At 39.3% G+C, this 20,893-nt stretch overlaps 2 protein-coding genes across 2 annotated transcripts; both read left to right on the top strand.

Annotated features, from left to right (window-relative positions):
- The first annotated feature begins 710 nt into the window (after positions 1-710).
- Positions 711-11,837, top strand: nelfb (negative elongation factor complex member B). The gene is made up of 13 exons (XM_042422094.1): positions 711-940; positions 4,473-4,633; positions 4,732-4,831; positions 7,451-7,681; positions 7,799-7,984; positions 8,167-8,279; positions 8,367-8,469; positions 8,641-8,736; positions 8,850-8,992; positions 9,931-10,037; positions 10,481-10,622; positions 10,813-10,921; positions 11,338-11,837. The coding sequence occupies exons 1-13, from the start codon at positions 839-841 to the stop codon at positions 11,494-11,496; spliced, it is 1,752 nt and encodes a 583-aa protein (XP_042278028.1). The 5' UTR covers positions 711-838; the 3' UTR covers positions 11,497-11,837.
- Positions 11,838-12,034: 197 nt separating this feature from the next.
- LOC121904382 (P2Y purinoceptor 4) lies at positions 12,035-19,702 on the top strand. Its single transcript, XM_042422096.1, has 2 exons — positions 12,035-12,049; positions 17,598-19,702. Exon 2 carries the CDS (start codon positions 17,629-17,631, stop codon positions 18,625-18,627), a length of 999 nt encoding a protein of 332 aa, XP_042278030.1. The 5' UTR covers positions 12,035-12,049; positions 17,598-17,628; the 3' UTR covers positions 18,628-19,702.
- Positions 19,703-20,893: the final 1,191 nt, after the last annotated feature.

Genomic DNA, 20,893 nt, shown 5'->3' with positions numbered 1-20,893 from the left:
TATTATCCATTGTGTCAAATCTTCATCTGAAAAGTAATTAAAGCTGTCAAATAAATGTAGTGGAGTAGAAAGTACAATATTTCCCTCTGAAATGTAGTGGAGTGGAACTATAAAGTAGCATCAAATGGAATTACTCAAGTAAAATACAAGTACCTCAAAATTGTACCTATGCACAGTACTTGAGTAAATGTACTTAATTACTTTCCACCACTGGTCTATACACATACTGTATACACACACATTTTCAGACAAGACTACCGCATCTCTTATTTGTTAGTTTCTCATTTCCTCAACTACTGTATACTAGGAACAGGAAGTACTCAGGTAAAGTACAAGTACCTCAAAATTGTACTTTAGTACAGTATTTATTATGTAATAACGAATTATTGGTAAGTAGACAGCAATGAGTGTAAAATATCCAAGTGCTTTGACTCATTTGAAGCCACGAAACAACAAGGATTTCTGTGAAATTCTGTTGTGATAATTATCATTTATAAACACGTCCATTATCATCAAACACTAATACATCTAATGAATGACACACTTAAACTCTGGCTTAAGCCCATCGATTAAAAACGGCGGTAAGTCGTACTTTACAGTCGAAGTTTTTTCTCTTTTTTATCTCAGTAGTAGCATGAGGCGGTATGAAGCGATGTGCGGAACCATTTCGTCGCTGGTGTTTCTGACGAGCCGTCGGCAAAGTTGCTACACAGGAAGTTTGCTTTGACAGCGAACAGACTAATGTGTCGGTGCGTTTTGTAGAAACGGTTACCTTTTCGGCTGCTAGAACCTTTATTTAAGCATAAATCTTGAAGTTGATGTTTAAACGGAAGCAACAATGTTCGCGGGGCTGCCTGAGCTCGGGATATCCAACGGCGAGGACCTTAAAGAAACTCTCACCAACTGCACCGAGCCTCTGAAAGCCATCGATCAGTTCCAGGTAACGCTAACATTACTCCAGGTGTTTGCTAAACAGCAGATAGCCGCCAAGAAGATATTTCGAGTAAGAGTTACGAGTGTCCTAAATAATATTAGACTCTGTAATGCTAGTCTTAGCGAGCTGCTTGCCTCTGTCGTTTTTCAGTCCAATGATAGCAGTCTTGCCATGGAAGACTAACGTTATCAGAATAAGATTATCACAGTATTCCATATATTCATTTACTAAAGCCGGTAAAATGCTGGATATTCTGAATTTGAGAGAAAATGTCTTTAGTGAATGAAAGCAGCATAATATCATATTGATGAGCCCACGATTAAGTTTCAATGCTTCCCTGCGCCCGGTGTTTCGGTTTAAAGAGTGACCATGTTAACTGGTGACTTTACGCCGAATGCGTCGTGGTTGTCGTGGTGACGGCAGCTGTTGAAATCACTAAACAGAACTACCTCTCAAAAGCCTAATCAGTTTTACTTGAATCGATACTCACCTGTGTTAATCATCTACGCTTAACATGTGAGTCAGTTAAACTGTGCTCAGCAGGAAGCATTCAGCTCTCGCAACGTTTTTTATACTGTTGGAAGCAAACCATAGTCTATAAGTTGGCAGTGCAGTTATAGCCTGTCTCGGGATTTTATGAGTTATGCCGAGTTCGAAAAGTGTCTGATGGTCTGATGATATGATGGGATGCCACCAGTGGTTCCCGAGAGTGGTATGCTGCTCCCGTTTGACCGGCACATATAGTTTCCTAACGGCAGGTGCAGCTCTATCTCATACTCAATAACTATTCTAAATGGTGCTGTTCAAAATCAATCAAGTTCATTTTGATTATATCTTGAAAAGGAAAACTCTCTATGTTTAGAAAGCAGACGTGGAGACCATAAAGATGGAGGTCTACAAGCTATCGATTTTGATTTTATATTTTAAAATCTTTTCTGAACAACAATAACTTTTGGTACCATATTCCTAGAGAAATATTCAAAAGACTGGGTGGTATAGAACTTTTACTTAAATGTGACTTCAATATTCAAAGACTCCCAGGTAAATTATCCCTTTTTCACCAGCAGGGCCTTTTATATTGGGAACAATATAACAATCACAGTTTCACCCCACATAATACACTAATATGGAATATGAGATATATTACAATTAAAAACAAATCATGGTATAACAAGGACTTGATGGAGAAAAGCATTTGGTTGGTGACTCACTTAGTTGATAGTAGTGGCTCTATCATGTCATGAGAACTTCTGCCTTAGATATGATTTAATTGGCAACAGTAACATATTTAAATCTAATGAATTTCTTTGTAATATAAAAACCCTTAAAGTCATGGTAAACAAAATGCAATGAAAGAATATGACTTCCCTTTAGTTTAGTTTTACATGTATATTATTTCATAGTCTTACAACAAGTACTGCCATAATTGTATACTTTTTGTCTTTATCGACAACGTAGGACAACATAGTGCCATAAATAAAGGAATGTATACGTTTCTCTCATCCGTTCAGTTGTTGGCATATGTGTGATGCTTTTTAAATGACAGTAAAGTCATTTCATATGTCCTTTATGATGCACCCAAAGCTAACTATTGTTAGCCTAGCCACTATAACCAGTCTGACTTATCCATAAAAGAAATTTAGAGCCAATTAACAAAATAATACTTGTATTATTTTTGTATTATTTATGTTTAATTTATTAGCAGAATGCGATCACACATTACATCATATAAGACGCTACATCGCAGAACATTAACCAGACATATGTATGGCATATAGTAACTGGTTGCCGTCATTGTGGCGTAAGCTGTTTTCTACCAGTATAGATATGATTTGCATAGAAGTCGGGGTATTTTCTCACTATGATCTATCTTTAGGTTGTCTGAAATGACCATGTGTGCATGTACTGATTACACCTGATATAGTTTTAATATAAATTCCAACATTGCCAGGTTCCTCTATCTGTCAGGAGGGGGCGCTATATAGACATTTGCTACTTGCTCTCGTTCACAGCATTTAACATCCACTAAACTCAGAGCCATCAACATTTTCACACAGTCTGAATGATTTTATATTTTCATTTAATTCTTACACTTAAAGCGCTGCTTGAAAGTTTGCAAACCCTTTAGAATTTTTTGTATTTCTGCATAAATATGACCTAAAACATGATCAGATATTTATGCAAGTCCTAAAACTAGATAAAGTGAACCCAATTAAACAAATGAGACAAAAAAAATAAAATTATCCAAAAGTAAAAGTATATGAACCCTTGCTTTCAGTAACTGGTGTGACCCCCTTTTTGCAGCAATAACTTCAACCAAACGTTTCCAGTAACTGTTGCTCGGAGGAATTTTAGCGGGTTCCTCCTTACTGAACAGTCTCATCTCAGAGACGTTGGTGGGCTTCTTTGCATGAACTTCCTGCTTCAGGTAGTTCCACAGTATTTCTACAGGATTCAGGTCAGGGCTTTGACTCAGCCGTTCTCTTTCTTCTGCTCTAACTATTCTTTGGTAGAACGACTTATGTGGTTTAGGGTTGTCGTCTTACTGCATGACCCACTTTCTGTTGAGCTTCAGTTCACAGACGGATACCTTGAGAATGTGTTGGTACGACTCAGAAGTCATAGCTTCATCAATGATTGCAAGCCATCCTGGTTCAGAGGCAGCAAAGCACTGAACTGATATCTCAGGAACTCCTTGAGGGAATTTCTTCAAATTTGGCACAAACGTCCACTCGACTTCAAGGATGAACTGATTATTTTTTGGTAGTCAAAGGTCAAGGTCACTGTGACCTCACAAAACACTTTTTTTGGCCATAACTCAAGAGTTCATACGCAGTTATGACAAAGTTTTACACAAATGCCTAATCGGATAAAATGATGAAGTGATGACATTTTATATCCAAAAGGTCAAAGGTCAACCTCACTGTGACATCATAACCTTCTGCAAAAACGCTTTTCTAGCCGTCAGCCATAGAAGCACAGTAATACCACATGTGCAAACCCTCTCACTTCCCTTCCATAGGCAAATGAGTCAAATGCTTAGTAATATATGAACTAATAAGAGTTAAATAGAAAATCCACACAAGGACACCAGCACCTGTGTACTGCTCAGAATACTCAGTTGGTTGACAAAGTTGGCTCATTCATAAAGGGACAAATTTCTGAGTGATACAAGCAAAATCTAAAAAACAATGTGTTCATAATTTAGCAGAGAGCTGAATAAGGAGAGCGTTCCCTGTAATATACAAGTAGTTTCATGATCTTTACACATTATCTTTGTGTTTGCTATTATATACTAAGCTGCCATATAGGCTATATTAATGCATTTCTTTATGTTTTCCTATTTTTTTACGTTTTTGTCTTGAACAATGAATGTCTTAAATAAAGTTTTTCTTGTAATATCAGTGGATTTAAGCGTAGTGTCTTATTTTTAAGATGGTCCCATGTGTTAGTCCAAATATACAGTATAAAACCTTCAGCTTATGACTCAGCAGTATGTAGATGAACTCATTCCTAATGAAGCTTTGATGCATTACAGATGGAAAACGGCATCCTGTTGCCGACCCTCCAGTCTGCTCTTCCCTTCCTGGACCTCCACGGAACGCCTCGGCTGGAGTTCCATCAGTCCGTCTTCGACGAGCTCAGAGATAAGCTGATGGAGCGAGTCGCTACCATTGCAGAGGGCAAGGACGAAGACAGGTGCGTCATCAGTTGGTTTTGACTTTGAGTAAACATTTTGTAAAGGACCCAGCTCAGATGCTAGTGTGTGTCTTTTTTTTTTTTTTATCCACGTACAGATATGGGAAGCTTGAAGAGTTGCTGGAGAAGAGCTTTCCTCTGGTCAAAATGCCATCCATTCAGCCAGTGGTGATGCAGGTGCTGAAGCATCTACCCAAGGCAAGTCTTTTTCACACTATATGTTTCCTGTTGAAGACACATTAAACTCAGAATAGCTTAATGCCAGCCAAGCACTGCTGAACAATATTACGAAGGTGTGTTCTCTTATAGTATGTTAACATGTTTACACTCAGAGTAACATACATATAGCCTGTAGGTGTCTCCATAAGGGATGGACATGAATTTAATTAAGTTAATGATGATATTTATCTGACTACCTGGAAACAAAAACAGAAAAAGATATATTGCACAACCCTCATGGCCAACATCTACATCACATGTTAGTGTTGAGAAGCTTAATGGACAAAGGCAGGAATGAACTGTTCTGTCAAGTTACCATAGCAGGCCTCATAATACTCTTTAATACTCTATGTTAAAATAGTAACATGAACTCCTGCTCAACTTCATAGAGTCTAAGTTTATGTTAAAATATATAATCCGCTGTTGAAGTCTAGAGCAGAGACTTTCAACATGGACCCTCCAGCTGAGCAAATTATCCACATGAACCCCGAGGTTCTTATAAGAGCAGACCTGAGTGATGGATACATCGTGGAGAACCACCGGCCGAAGGTCACCCACTGCCTTCAGGTCAAACACCATCTCCTCAGTCTTCTTCACATACAAGTGTCACACCATTGCACAAAGCTCTTTGTTTCAGAGTGGTAAGCTGATGAACTGATATCTCAGGGTGGATTCTTGTACAGTGTGAAGAGGACCGGGGAGCTAACACAACCCTGAGGGGCACCAGTACTGATTGACTTGGGCTTGTATATAATCAGTAACAGTTTCAGTGGCATTTTCCATATCAATCTCATGATTGATGAACCCTGCTCAGTTGAGAGACGCTATGCTGTCTCTAGTCTTGGTTTGTGGTTTGCTACATTTGAGAGCAGTTTTGTAAGCGGGGATGACGTTATTGTATTATGGTCGGAGTTTGACAGCAGGGGTTCACGTTACCATAACATTTGTCTAGAATTCTGTCGTCTTGTGTCTTGCATTTAACATATTGATGAAGTGACAGTTCAGGTTTGCAGCGATTGAAGTCCCCTAGAATGAAAATTGGGGCCTCAGGGGTGCATAATACTTGCTGGTGAACACAGTCGATGATTTGAGCAGCTGCACTTGCAGCGTTCCTGCTGCGTGGAACAAAGACAGTGCAGAGCATGATATCCCCAAACTCTCTAGGTAGATGCAGGGGTCTTAAATTCAAGCACATCAGTTCAATGTTGGGGTTGCAAACAGTCGCAACATGTGTTGTCTGTACCATTTATCATTGATAAGAACACAGAAGAGAGAGAATAACGTGCACTGAAAGTATTTTATAATTTTGTGGCTCTGTAGTGAAGTATACGGAGCTACAGAATGGGCAGGATGCGGTTTCTGCTGTTATATGAAGGGGTCAAATGCAGGTTGAACAGTGTTTCCATGCCGACATGCTTTCACACCTGTAATTCAGTTCATTTGGTCTGGACCAAGAAAAAAAGGACACAGTGTTTTTAGTTCTGGTCTGGTTTGTGTTCACACAGTGTTGTGTCGAATTGTTGCAGAAAAATGTATCAGAGCAAAAAACTCTCTCTTAATAATAAAAAGTGAGTCAGAGGTCCAAACAGCAAAGTGTTCTTTTATTGCCGGCAAGAAAAGGGGAACGAGTAGCACCTTTTACAAAGAACCAAATCGCTCCAAAGGTTTTTCTTTGGGGCATTGTTTTTATGTCCTTGGGTCGGCTTAGGCCACACCTTATCATCCACCCTCCCTTATTTTTGACCAATTATTATGTTGCTTTTATCTCTGTCACTTGTTGTTGGTCAAAACTCTTCAAACCATGTTTTGAGCTGTTTGTGGATATGTCCTGGCATAATTCTTCCTGATTATATCCAATTCTTATATATAAGTATTGGGAATCATTTTACACCATTATTGCTCAGTTGTCTTCTGGCCTTTTATTTTTATAAGTTATTCTTAGTCATTTTACACCCTTATTTCTTGATCTCTTCCAGAGGGTATTTTTTTTAAAAGGTGAAGACTTTAATGCAGACCCAAGCAAAGTGACATGTAATACAAACACACTCAAATTTCTCCAGTATATGATTATGATTCTTCTACCGTGCCTCTATACGTACAGTGTGATTAAATATGGTTCATGAGGTTATAACTACACCAATACAAATTGTATCCCACTAGCCCTTATTGCTTATAAACTTATAAAATCAATCTGCATAGCTTAATATTGTCTTTAAGCACACCAATGACATTTAATGAAACTACACCACAACAGATATATAACAAATAGCTGTAAGCATGTTATACAGGCTGACAGGTAACATTTTGGCAAGTGTGATCCTGCATTATCAGTGCTACATGGAGACTGACAGCTGATCATGCAGCACATTACTGCAGCTGAATCATTCTGAATTATCATGCTTGATAATGATTCATCCTCTGGGGACCATGAATGTCTGTAACGAATTTCATGGCAAATCATCCAATAGTGGTGGAGATGTGTCACTCCACAGCAAGTAATTGAACCAAAATCTTCAAACTGCTTTTGCAAAAGATAAGGATAAGAAAAGGGGGGGGGGAGAAACTGCCTTAATCTTTACCGCCCGCTCCTTCCTGCAGGTCCCGGAGAAGAAACTGAAGATGGTCATGGCTGACAAAGAGCTGTACAAGGTGTGTGCTGTGGAGGTGAAAAGGCAGATCTGGCAGGACAACCAGGCTCTTTTCGGGGATGAAGTGTCACCGCTCCTCAAGCAGTACATCGTGGAAAAGGAGGCAGCTCTGTTCAGCAGCGACCTCTCCATCTTGCATAATTTCTTCAGCCCTTCTCCAAAGACCCGACGCCAAGGCGAGGTGGGTCACGGTCATCGGTTTAGATATCTGATAAATACTAAACAAAGTCTATGAAAATCCAGTCCCCAGCGTGTGATGTTGCAGCTGTGAACTCTTCCTGTTGTCTGTACACTGCAGGTGGTCCTGAAACTCACCCAGATGATTGGAAAGAACGTGAAGCTGTACGACATGGTGCTGCAGTTTTTACGAACGCTCTTCCTGCGAACGCGAAACGTCCACTATTGCACACTGAGAGCAGAGCTGCTGATGTCTCTTCATGACCTTGACATCAGCGAGATCTGCTCTGTAGACCCCTGCCATAAGGTAAGGACAGAAAATAATGACGGTGAGTTAGTGTAGTAACATCTGCCTGTATTTTTGGGGGGAAAAGAGATTAGATTAGACAAGTTGAAACCTTAGAGCAATGAGAATAACGAGTCTTTATTTTGTCATTCTGTTTTAACTTTGTGTCACATGTTTTTCTCCATCGTGTATTCCTGTAATAGTTCACTTGGTGTTTAGACGCCTGCATCCGTGAGAAATTTGTGGACGGCAAGCGGGCCAGAGAGCTGCAAGGTTTTCTCGACGGAGTCAAGAAAGGACAGGAGCAAGTCCTCGGGTAAGAGATGAGGGGATGGTTTGAAGATGGCTAATCAGCAGAACTGTTGGAATACGCGAATCAGTGGAGATGTTCTGTGCTTTCCAGGGACCTGTCCATGATCCTGTGTGACCCATATGCTTGTAACACCCTGGTGCTGAGCATCATGAGGAACCTGCAAGAGCTGCTGAGTCAGGACTCTTTACCCAGAGTGAGCATACCGTCAAACCACTTTAGCAACGACAGCTACCACGAATTTTAAAGGGCAACGTCTTTTTCCACCTTGATGAAAGTGTTTCTTCTATGGAGGTCCCTCACACACACTCCATCGTATCAACAGAATCTCAAGTTGTCGTATCTGTGTGTGTGTGTGTGTGAACAGGACAGTCCAGACCTGATGCTGCTTCTGAGGATGCTGTCACTGGGTCAAGGGGCGTGGGACATGATTGACAGCCAGGTGTTCAAAGAGCCTCGATTGGTACGTATAGACTGTCACCTCACATGGATCTCTGTCACACATAAAGTCAACACTGCCAAAAATAAAATCCTTATGTATTGGATCAAAATTGAATCTTTCCCCCGATGCTCCAGGACCTGGAGGTGGTGACCCGCTTCCTGCCTGCCATGATGTCAGTGGTCGTGGACGACCATACGTTCACTGTAGAACAGAAGCTTCCTAGTGAGGAGAAGAGCTCGCTGACCTACCCCACCACCCTGCCAGACGCTTTCACAAGGTAAAACCCTGCAGGAGGAGAAATGCAACACGACACAAAAGGAAAGGTTTTTTTTCTTTCTTCAATACCAGGGTCTCAGTTTCCTGTCGTCAGAAGCAGCGGTTAGCGAGGTAACCACAAGCTGAACCATGATATCTTATTCTCACAAAGGTCACTTAGTTCACATGGGATAGATCAACAGGAAGAGACATGATAGACTCAGTGAGATTACAAGTAAAAGCATCTCCTGTAATCACCATTCTAGTCTACAGCCAGGCTAGTGTCTGTGAGTGTCTGTACATAAGCTAAATGTTCACAACAATAATGCTAGCATGTTGATATTTGAGAGTTTAAATAATCTGGTAGTGATATGTCGGTTGATATTATTTTTCTTTACACAACCCATATCATAAACAAACATTTCTGATAAGGTTCCTTTAAATTTTTATTTTTATTTTTTTAGCATTTGTGACCAAGAAATGTGCATGTATGGGCAGGATGCGTTGTTTGATATATACTGTACATAATAACTTGTATATAATAAACTAGTCACTACTCTCTGGTAGACAAACTATAGAATAGGGATACTGTTTCAAGACGTATCTTTTCTGTACTTCAGTTTCCTGTCATTTATTGGCTGACATACATGCTCATATTAGTGTACTAATGTTTAGCAGGTGTAATGTGTCCCATGTTCATTGTGTTGGTTTAGCGTGTTAGCTAACATTTACTAATTAGCACTAAACATATAATATTTAGTCATAAACCAAAGTATTGGACAAATTGACCTGATGTTGCTGAGATATCAAAGTTATTACAATTCATCCTCTCAAGTATCATCCTCTGGAATGTGTGAAACAGATTTCACTGAAATCCATCCAGTAAAAAGAACTAAAACGCTCACCTCATGGCGGCGTCATCGAGGAACCATTGTGACGGTGGCTGTTGCTCTTCCTCAGGTACCTGCAGGAGAACAGAGTGGCCTGTGAAATGGGTCTCTACTACGTCCTCCACATCGCCAAACTGAGGAACAAGAATGCCTTACAGAGGTTACTACCTGCTCTGGGTGAGGAACATCCTTCTCTCTGTCTTTTGCCTGTTTTTGGGTTGTCAGAGAAGCAAATGTTCAGTTCCTCAGTAGTGACACTGTGCAGTGTAGTAACCAGGTTACACAGAGAAGCCAGATGACACAAGTAAACAAGTAATGATCTCTCCTTTTATCCAGCCAACATAAGGGTGCAGATAGGGAAATTATCTGCACTTGTGTGAAGGATATGAACAGTCTTAAATCATATAAATGATTCAAACCAGTCGGTAAATGTCTCAACCAACCAAGAATATCTGGCTTAGCTTACTTTTTTTTGACCAAATGGTTCTGATGTTGCAAATACCTTCTAATTAGCTTTAGATTCCAATCCTCATGTGTGTCATGCTGCAGAGGGATCCAGTTAAAGTAGGAACTATTAGACATATGGAAGGATGACTGGTGTCTCTGCTTCTCCCCCACAGTGGAGACCTACAATGACATGGCCTTTGGCGACATCTTCCTGCACCTGCTGACCGGACACCTCACCCTGCTCTCTGACGAGTTTGGAGCAGAAGAGTTTTGTTCAGTTGTCTTTGATGGCTTCCTCCTTACTTCTTTTTCCAGGTGGGTTTCTTCTAGTTTTTTCCTGGAATATAACAGCATGTCCATAATCACTGTCAGTCTTCTTCAGAGCTCAGCGACATTGTTGTGAAAAATCTGCAAAGCTCCACTAATCACCACTAAAAATGAATCTTCAACATTATTCTCTGTCATGTCTCCTCACACTTTTTGTTCCTGTGTGAATATTTCCCAGTAAAGAGAACGTCCACAGACACACCCTCCGTATGTTGCTGCATCTTCACCACAAAGTGCTGCCGTCGTACATGGAAACCTTGATGAAAACTCTTGAACCTCCAAAACAGGTTGGCTTTATTTCCTTCAGTCTTTTTTCTACATGAGTTGTAGTGATGAGTAGAATCAGCAAGAGGTCTCCCTATCCACAGTCCACAGTCCACAGTCCACAGCAGAAAGCCGTTGCATTTTAAAATACCTCATGTATATCAGGCAAGTATGAGTGTTTGTCACCTGCTTGAATGGTTGGTTAAATTAATTTTTAAAGTCTGTCTTAAAACAATAGTCAGGTGCCCAAATTAACATTTAAATAGTTTTTTCTTGCTGTAATCATTCAGTCTCATGACTAATCATTGCAGCTTTAAAACAGGGCAGATATAAACATGAGATAAAGCAGTTGACACAAATGACCAGCACAACACCAGTTTGGAGCGTTTTCTGTATTGCGTGCACTGACACTGTGTGTGATGCTTTCTGATGACCACAGAGCAGCGAGCCGGTGAAGGAGCTGCACAGCCAGCTGACAGAGAAGCTGGAGACGCAGAAGAAGAGCCCTCCACCAGCAGAGGAAACTCCATCCCTGGATCTGGGGCTGCACCCTGTGACCGTCCCCACCACCGCCTCCACCCCGACCACACCTCTCTGAGACGGCAGACACAGAGACTAACTGACTGTAAACGCAGCCACGAGTTGGCTCATGAATTTTTTGAAAAGACTGGACATTTTATATTGTTTGTTGTATGATTATTTTTTTTGTGGAGGTTTAGTTTCTTTAGATGTTTGTCTCCAGCTCTGACAGTGTAGTCCAGCAGCCAACTATTTTTCTTCAAGGGAGGAATCATGAGTTTTCTATACTTTGTGCTCTTGCATTATTGTCCAGATATACAGTATTTTCATAGGTAATCTGGCTATCAGTGTGTTACATTTTGAATTGGGTCAGTAGTGCAAGAAACTTGTAAATAAATGATTATTTAGAAATACAAAGTGGTGTGATTGTATTCCAGATGAAGTGACGTGCACTACAACATCACTGCACAGATTCAGTCACTTGATGAAAAACATTTGACTTAAACGGAAAAAGGTCTGTCGTGTATAGATCTCATTGGGCAACACCCCTGGCAGCCACACATGCAGGCAGTGTGAAATAGAAACTGGGTTGTTTTTTCTGGGTGAGCATACTGAGGACAACTTCAACTCAGGTAAGATCTTTTCAAACAAACTAGTACTGCATATGAGCACCGCTGGCCCGAGATGATGGTGTGATTTAAAAATGACATTTTATCTGCCATAATAATCATTAAGAAGGGTCTAAGTATAGTATGAATATAAATGTCCTATAACCTAAAAAATCTTCATGATACTTTGGAATGTACAGAAATTATACTTTATTTTACTGGGATGAAGTACTCTGCAGTTCTTAAGGTTGATCAGGTTGCCATGTGGTGTAACTACAGTATATTTGAAAATTGAAGTTAAAAACTCACTTAAGTACCAACACAGCAATGTAAAAATACTCCATTACAAGTAAAGTACTACTATAGTAAAAGTACATAAGTATTATGAGCTTGATGTAGTTAAAGTATTGCAGTAAAAGTAGTGGTTTGGTCCCTCTGACTGATATATTATTATATATGACATTGTTAGATTATTAATAGTGAAGCATCAGTGTTAGAGCAGCATGTTACTGTTGTAGCTGCTGGAGGTGGAGCTAGTTTACACTACTTTATATACAGTTAGCTAGTTTAGTCCAGTGGTTCCCAACCTAGGGGTCGGGCCCCTCCAAAGGGTCAGCAGATAAATCTGAGGGGTCGTGAGATGATTAATGGGAGAGGAAAGAAGAAAAAACAAAGTTCTGATACACAAATCTGTTTTCAGTTTTTGGACTTTTTCTCTGAGATGTGACCCCGTCTACACACTGCACACAAATCTTCATCTGAAACGTAACTAAAGCTGTCAAATAAATGTAGTGGACTAGGAAGTACAATATTTCCCTCTGAAATGTAGTGGAGTGGAAGTATAAAGTAGCATAACGTGGAAATATCCAAGTAAAGTACAAGTACCTCAAAATTATACTTAAGTACAGTACTTGAGCAAATGTACTTACTGGTCTATACATGTATATACATTGCATACACACATTTTTAGATTATCACATCTCTTATTTGTTTCTCAGTTCCTTAATTACTGTATACTGAGAACAGGAAGTTTCTTAAAATAGCCATAAGGGAACTGAACAGAACCTGATTCTATCGTGTGAGTAGAGGTTATGAGACCACCAGGTGGACAAATAGCAAGAACACTACACAGTACAATGCAATACAACATACTTGAATTATATTTTATAGTCCAGCTGTGTTGTGTCCACATCCTGCATATGCTATCTGTGCTCCTGAATGATCCATAATGTCATCTTTTATTTTAAACACTCCTTCCAAATACATCTCTGACATATCAGTTCTCCATTTTGATGACAAAAAAAATACAACCTGACCTTATTATGGCAAACTACCTGTTAGGATAACACCAAGTTATTACTGACTGCAATGTATCCCTGTCCTATCCTTCTCATATTAGTTAACTAAAATAACATTAGAGCCATGACCTATTTAAGATATTCATTGCTGAAGTTGAAGAAAGTTTTTTTTTCCCCTATCAATATACATAATCTTGAAACAGAACACTGCTTATAAATAATCCATTTCTCTATATTCAACATGATATTCGGTGTATGTTAATATTAATAAATCATCATTTTGATGTACAATATTAATATAATAACTATAAAAACAGTTTGTAACTCAGGCTGTATGTCATGAATCTGTAGTTTAAATATGCCTAAACTGGCACGACATCATCATGAGGTTGTTATTTTCTGTTGAACCGAAAACCAATGTGGTGAAGCCACCACACTAGTTGATCATGCAGTAAACCAAAGCAGCTACTCCAGAAGACTATTGGCCTAAATCCCTGGTGGCCTCTAGAGGCTTTAATGTTCATTGCACCCTAAAGTTAGAAGTGATGGACAGAATAAACCACCGGGACTAAGAATTTAGTTTGTCCTGAGGATGGTGATAGAGAAGGTCATGGGGTCATTAAAAGCAAAAGACTTATTCCATTCGGAGGATGAATATGCTATATGGTTTAGGACACGCTGCATTTATAAACAAAGTTGACGTTTGGCCTGATACTAGATTGCTGAGGTGAATACATGGTCAGCTGGGAGGGACTACATTTAAATTTGCCCACGAGGCAGGGAATCTTACCACAATATGCAAAAAGTGCTGCTACAAGCAGTTTATCCTATGAATTGTGTGACTCTTTCTTGATGATCACATCTTTTTCAACACAGCCCAGTCACTGACATAGGCAACTGGTTATGTATTAAAATGGGGGAGCAAACTTGGAAAGATACCTAATTGATGAGGGGGTCTACAAAAAAAAATGTAATTTAAAACAAATTTCCTGCATTTCTACACTACCTAACCTCAGGATTAAGTCAAGAAACAGCCGTCTGCACTAGTCTAGATTAGTTAGATCGAGGATGCTATGAAAACCAAGGATGCATCAAGAACAATGTATAATCGGGTGGATCAGGACAGGAAATGATTATTAGAAGAATGGCTATTTCATATTTGAAATTATACTTATAAAATCATCATTTAGCCTAAAATGTCAGTAAGTTGCAGGCTACTACGCCATCTTCAAGGTTAAACAAGGACAAACAATTTATATAAATGAAATAGTTTTACAACACATCACCATATGATTTGTATAATGAAACCTGGTTAAACAATGTTAAACCTGAGGGTTGCTATTCTCTATACTCACACGGCCATCTTCAAAGTCTAACAACTACAACAAAGTAAAAACAGTTTGGATGAATGAAACGACTTCACAACATCTATCTAGTTCCAATCCCACACACAGATTCTACTGGGAGCTATTAGCATCACTAGCTGATGTAGTTGTAATGTTATACAGGAATGAATAACAGATTATTTTAACCTACATTATCTCAAATCAAGAACTATTTTAATGCACAGCTCAGACGGTGATTCTTGCTCCTGAATACTTAAAAGGGCCATTTTAGTTGATGACTAGACCTTACTTCCCTTATAGTAAACTTGCAGCATTTACCCTGTATGAGAAACTGAGAGAATAAACATAATAATGAAAGCGCAGCTTAGAGAAGCCGGATGAGAGATCAGTAAATTGAGTGATGCATCATCATATTTAAAAATAATTCCATCTAAAGTTTGACTAAAACTGAAACTAAAGTGCCACTGAACTTTTGACTTTTTGTTAATTCAGACAGTTTAAGTCTATAAAAGTAAAAGTAAAAGTCTGTCTGTCTGTCTCTCACAACCACAACCAACTCAAAGGGTGGTCAGATTTTTTTTATTACTTATTTTTATCAGTTGCTGTAAATAGAAAAACAATCATTGATATAAGCAGCTTAAATATAATCACCTGATTGCAGGAACTGTGTGGTGATAAGATTATTTTTAAAAAGACAAAAAGTGGGTTAGCAAAACCACAATTTTGCTCATCCTAATTGAATAATGGGGATGCATTTGCTCCATTGCTCAGGCAGCAGTGGTCACTGAGAAGCACTGATGACAAACCACTTCCTCATAATTATGAATTAACAGATGAAAAGTCATATGTGGCTGCTCATATATATATATATATAGACCTATTACATACATATACTGAATCTCTAATGTATCAGTTCAGTTTATCAGTTTTAAGTTCCTAAGCAATACTAAGAACAGGAAGTGATTTTTCTGTAAGGAGGACCTAACATAACCTAATCACACTGTGTGTGTAGATGCAGTTTGCATCTACGCAGTTTGGAAAGGGTGAGTCTATCAACTGCCTTGGGTTTTATTCCAGCCAGAGTTCTGAGAGATAGTGCTAGTGTAATTTCTAGTGTAATTACTCATATATTAAATTTAAGTCAGAGTAAATTCCAATGTGAACTTAAAAAGGGCTAGGGTTGTTCCACTTTTTAAAAAAATCATATGTTGGGAATTACCAGCCGGTATCAATTTTAACAACAGGTTTTCAAACATCTTGTGTTTAGTCAGAATTATATTGTACTGCCGTGCATGGGTTTTAGACATACTGCTATGAAATGGTTCATTTCTTACATTACAGGAAGAGCTCAAATCTGTGATGCTGAAGGGGCCATATCTATCTGTACATAATTACATGATGTTGCAAGGTTCTATAGAGTGGCTCATAGATAACAAGCTTTCAGTATATTTGGGTAAAACCAAGTCAATCCTGTTTGGAACTAAGAAGAAGCTGTCAAGAACAAATATGTTGAAAGTCTCTTGTAATGGAGCTGAAATTGTATCTCAGACCTATATCTCATGTATAAGTGTTTCATATTTAGGAATAATAGTTGAACAGTCACTCTCCTGTGAATCTATTGCTGCTAAAATATTATATAAATGTGCCAGCAAACTGAAGTTCCTGTTTTGCAGAACAAACTTTCTCGACTTCTCTGTCAAGAAACTTCTCGTGTCATCATTGATACAGTGTCATGTTCTGCTTGGAACAGTAGTTTTACAGCTAAACTTAGAAACAAATTTATTTATTATTTAATAAATGCATCCACCTTAAAACTCATGTTGGTAGTGATGAATTCAGAAGACTGCTGCCAGTACAGCTCAGGGTAGAATAACACAAGTTGCATCATATGTACAATCAATGGGTATGCTCTTCAATACTTGTGTTCTCAGGTATAAATGGTCCATGCTCAGCATAATTAGAATACCAGGGCCAGTGTGCATTCATGTAAAATACCTCAAGTGAATTATATAACCAGAAGTTCCTTTTTTACACCGCCGCCATGTTGTGGAACAGCCTTTTTTATGGAACAGGGTAACACATTTATAATGAAATCCGCAATGACACTGTTACTTTAGCTGTACTTGTTCTTTGATGTGGGAGTTATTTTTTATTTCTTAAATTTGTATTTCAGGATTATATTGTATAATTTTTATGTTGAATGTCTTTGTTTTTCTTTATGTTTTCTTTGTCTTTTAACATCTTGGGACCATGTTGAAAATACGTGTTTTCACTTTAACATGCTATCCTTTGGATTTTTGTTTTTTTATGTGTCTGTTTATTCCATAAATAAAATCAATCGATCAATCGGTCAATATTCGAAAGGGAAAGGGTTTGTCCTCTGGGGAGCATTAATATGTTAAGTATAGATTTGGATATTTCTTGAATAGAAGTATGATCTGATGGTGGTACTGAAAAGGCCACAGGAGTCAACAAGACAATTGCAAATTTTATGGAAATCAGATTTTGAAATACCTATGCTGAAGTGTTTCAGCACAGGAACTTCAGCAGTTTTGCATTGCATTTCCATAAAGTCAGGTGATTTGTGAGAGACAGAGAGATTCTGATTTTTAGTCCCAAATATGGATCAAGCTCCAAAAGCCTTGGATCTTACACTTTCCAGAATGCATCTTGATAGTGTCTCTTCATTAGACTGGCCCTGCCTGGTAAACGGCCACATCATTCACACTCCACACCCCCAGTTTGTAACACAGTACTTATGGTAGCCTCCTAGCCCAAGCCAAGATACCACTGCTGACATCAGCAGCTGACAGCTGTATAATAGAGTTATACAGCTGTTTTATATCCTGTATGTTTATTGATCTAATCAATACAATTGCACTTGCAAAATATGATATATAAGTAGCAAATTGTGTTTTTTTTCCACAGGTGTAAGAACCAACTTAGTTTCTTTCAGAAGATGAAGCCTGCAGTGTTTTCCTCACAGCTTGGGAACAACAGCAATGACTCGGGGCCTTGCGTAGGAGAGAACCAGCATGCATCCATCACCGTCTTCCTATGCCTGGTCTTCTTCCTGGGCTTCCTCCTCAACACCTTCAGCATTTGGGTCTTCTGCTGCCGCTTGCCTTGCTGGACCTCTGGAACCATGCTGCAGTTCCACCTGGCCATTAGCGATGCCATCGCCACCCCAGTCACTCCCATGATGGCAGTGTACTTTGCCATGGGCAATGACTGGACCTTTGGTCGGTTTCTGTGCCAAGTCAAGATTGCCCTGCTGAGTGTGCATTTCTACGGCAGCACCATATTCCTCACTCTCATCAGCGTCCATCGGTACACTGCCGTGGTGCACTTTAACAAAACCTCCTGCATGAAAAGGAAGGGGTTCATCAGAAAGCTGTGTGCAGGAGTTTGGTCTCTGCTGGTGATCCAGGCTCTGATCTATGCCCTCATGCTCCCTTCAAGTAAAGAGGGCAGTAACGGTCAATGCCTTTCCATCCACCAGAAAAATCTGACAAATGTCTACTTTGTCATTAACTTTTTCCTGTTCATTTTTGGGTTCCTACTCCCTTTCTCTGTGTCAGCTGTTTGCTATAGCCGTCTGGCGAACACTTTAACTCGCCTCAACATCAGCACAGCTAAAGGTCTAAAAGTCAAGCTGAAATCTCAGAGGATGATAGGCATGTGCCTGGTGATATTTGGGCTGTGCTTCTTGCCTCTTAATGTTGTACGGACTGTGGGAGTGGTACTAAAAAAGTTCTTCCCCCAACACTGCCATGCTCTTCTGCAGATTGAGACGGCATATTATGCATCCGTGATTTTAGCAGGAGTGAACGGCTGCCTGGATCCATTGTTGTACTGTTTTGGTTCGCAGAATTTTCGAGATGCATTTCAGTCTTTGAGGATTGGACAGAAAGATACTCAGAATAGAAGCGATTCAGAAATGACTGTAAATCAGTAATGTGGAGTCATTGGGTTTGACATAAACTGGAAGCACATAAGTAAATGTTGGTGGAAAGACTCTGTTGTCATCAGTGAAAACTAGTGAACTCTCAGCTGAAAACCTGAGTTGGTTGGTTGGTGGAGCAGGCAGGAGAAAAGGTTTTCCCTGCAGGTTTTACAGACTAACACCCTCAAACTGTAGCATTACCTCCATCATATACCTGTCTTTTATTTATTTTCCCATTATTTCTTCATTTCACATGAACATCTCACATAAATATACAGTATGTCTTTTCTGCTTAAACACTACTTGACTACTATTAGAATTCTGCCTTAATTTGATACCTGAACAAGACCCATATGCCCATACAGTCTTCTTCGTTTTCCCCCTTGGTATAGTTCATTTGGGCAGATCTGAAAACAGTAAACAATCGCACTGACACCCTCCAGATTCCCTTTAGAAGTGGTCTCATTCTGGTTGAATGGGGGGAACGTGATGTGACCTTGATTAGACCCAGTGATAAGGCATGCTCTGTAAGTTTGAGCTAAATGGCTCCGGTAGTCAGGTAAGCTTCACATTCTGGGATGTGAACAAGCGAAATCAACAGTTGCTAGCAGCTAGCTGGAGAATGAATAGACATGGGACCTGGACTATCAACAAAGTGTGTTGCCTTCTTGATATTTGGTCACAGGACTTTCTTTTCTTTTTCCTGTGTTTATGTTCTGACTCCTGTCCCCCAACACATCTAACCAATGAGCAGAGTGAATATTCTCACATGGCTTTTAGTGATGAAGTTTGGTTTGCTTGAATGTTTTTTCTGTGTGAAAAGAAATTGAACCATGGGAAAAACACAAGTTTACCAGCTCATCCACTGATTTGGACCATAGCAAACAAACACCCCAAAATCCAACCCTGCTTCTGAAGCTTTACACAACAATAAGCTGACCTAACGCACAATACCCAGTAGCAGAACTCTTAATTCCTACTGATGTTCTACTGTTGCCTTGATTTTCCTAACTGTGGATTTGAGCTTAATCTAAGTGCTTTCAATAAGTGTATAATAAATCTAGTAGCATTGTAGAATTACATTGTCTCTGAGTCTTATATTTCGCTAGGATCAGTCACCCGTGGTTCGAAGGCCTGTGTATACTGCTGCTTTCAGTCAACAAAGCAGATCAACTGTGTAATAAAACTGCAATATTAGATTTTAGAAATACTTATGATTAATGTACTAGAGCAAGTGAATGTCATTTATCTAAGAGCGACATGCTGTTTGTTGTACATTCATTCACATGTTCATTCACATGTATTTTGTAATGCACACTACCTAGGGAGATCCTAGTATGGACTCTTTAGGCTGCAGTAGTGGAATAGAGCCAATGGCCTCCATTGAAATCATGCAATTCATAACCTGACTCATGTTGTAGTTTTATATGGGGCACAGACCATGGTAAAACTCCAGTGATTCAATGGAGGGGCCGTTGAAATAAGGTGGCTTAGTCACTATATAGTTGAAGATCACTGGCTATCTCAGGTTTTAATTTGAAATATGACCTTCCTTTGTCCCTCTGAAATGTTCTTTAGTTAATTTTGTTCTCTTGTTATGACACAGATGAGCTATACTGTGACAGGCAGCATTAGATGTGACGGACAAAAAGTAGCCCAATCAAAGCCTTGAACCTGCCCAATCATCATAAAGTAGCCCTATCACCTCCAGTCTTCTGTTTTGTCAGTGTAACTAGACAAAATCAACAGTTACAATACTGAAAAAGAGAGAAAGAGAAGTCTTTTAGATGTTACATTAAATTAAAACTCACATTAATAAATGTGTTTTATTACAGAACTCTAAAAGAAGAATAACTTAGTTGTAATAAACTGAAATGACATTTGGTTTTGATGGTCATCAGTCAGTCACTGTGTGTTGAGCTGAGCGGACTGAACTTAGTGCACTGTCAATGTCAATCTTCTTGGATGAGAGGAGGGGCCACTTTATTGGAGTGTAGCTGAACCTTTCATCGATGAAATACACCTAAGTGGTACAAAAAGTGGTCCAAATGATCACAACCCGAACGAAACAGTTTTTAACACCAGCAACAATCGTTACATCTATGAGCAGCTAGTTTTTGTACTCATGCTGTTTTGGCTAGCCTGCTTAGCACAGGCCCTTGTTGGTGAAGTGTTTGGGACACTGTCTGAGGTACTTAAACATGAACAGCTGCACAGATCACCATTGTGTCATGTGGCCATTTATGCAACAATCTACAAAAAGAAATGAACCATGACA

Source organism: Thunnus maccoyii, chromosome 9, assembly GCF_910596095.1.
Source record: "Thunnus maccoyii chromosome 9, fThuMac1.1, whole genome shotgun sequence".
Taxonomy (NCBI): Eukaryota; Metazoa; Chordata; class Actinopteri; order Scombriformes; family Scombridae; genus Thunnus; species Thunnus maccoyii.
This window is presented reverse-complemented; position numbering and strand designations above follow the sequence as displayed.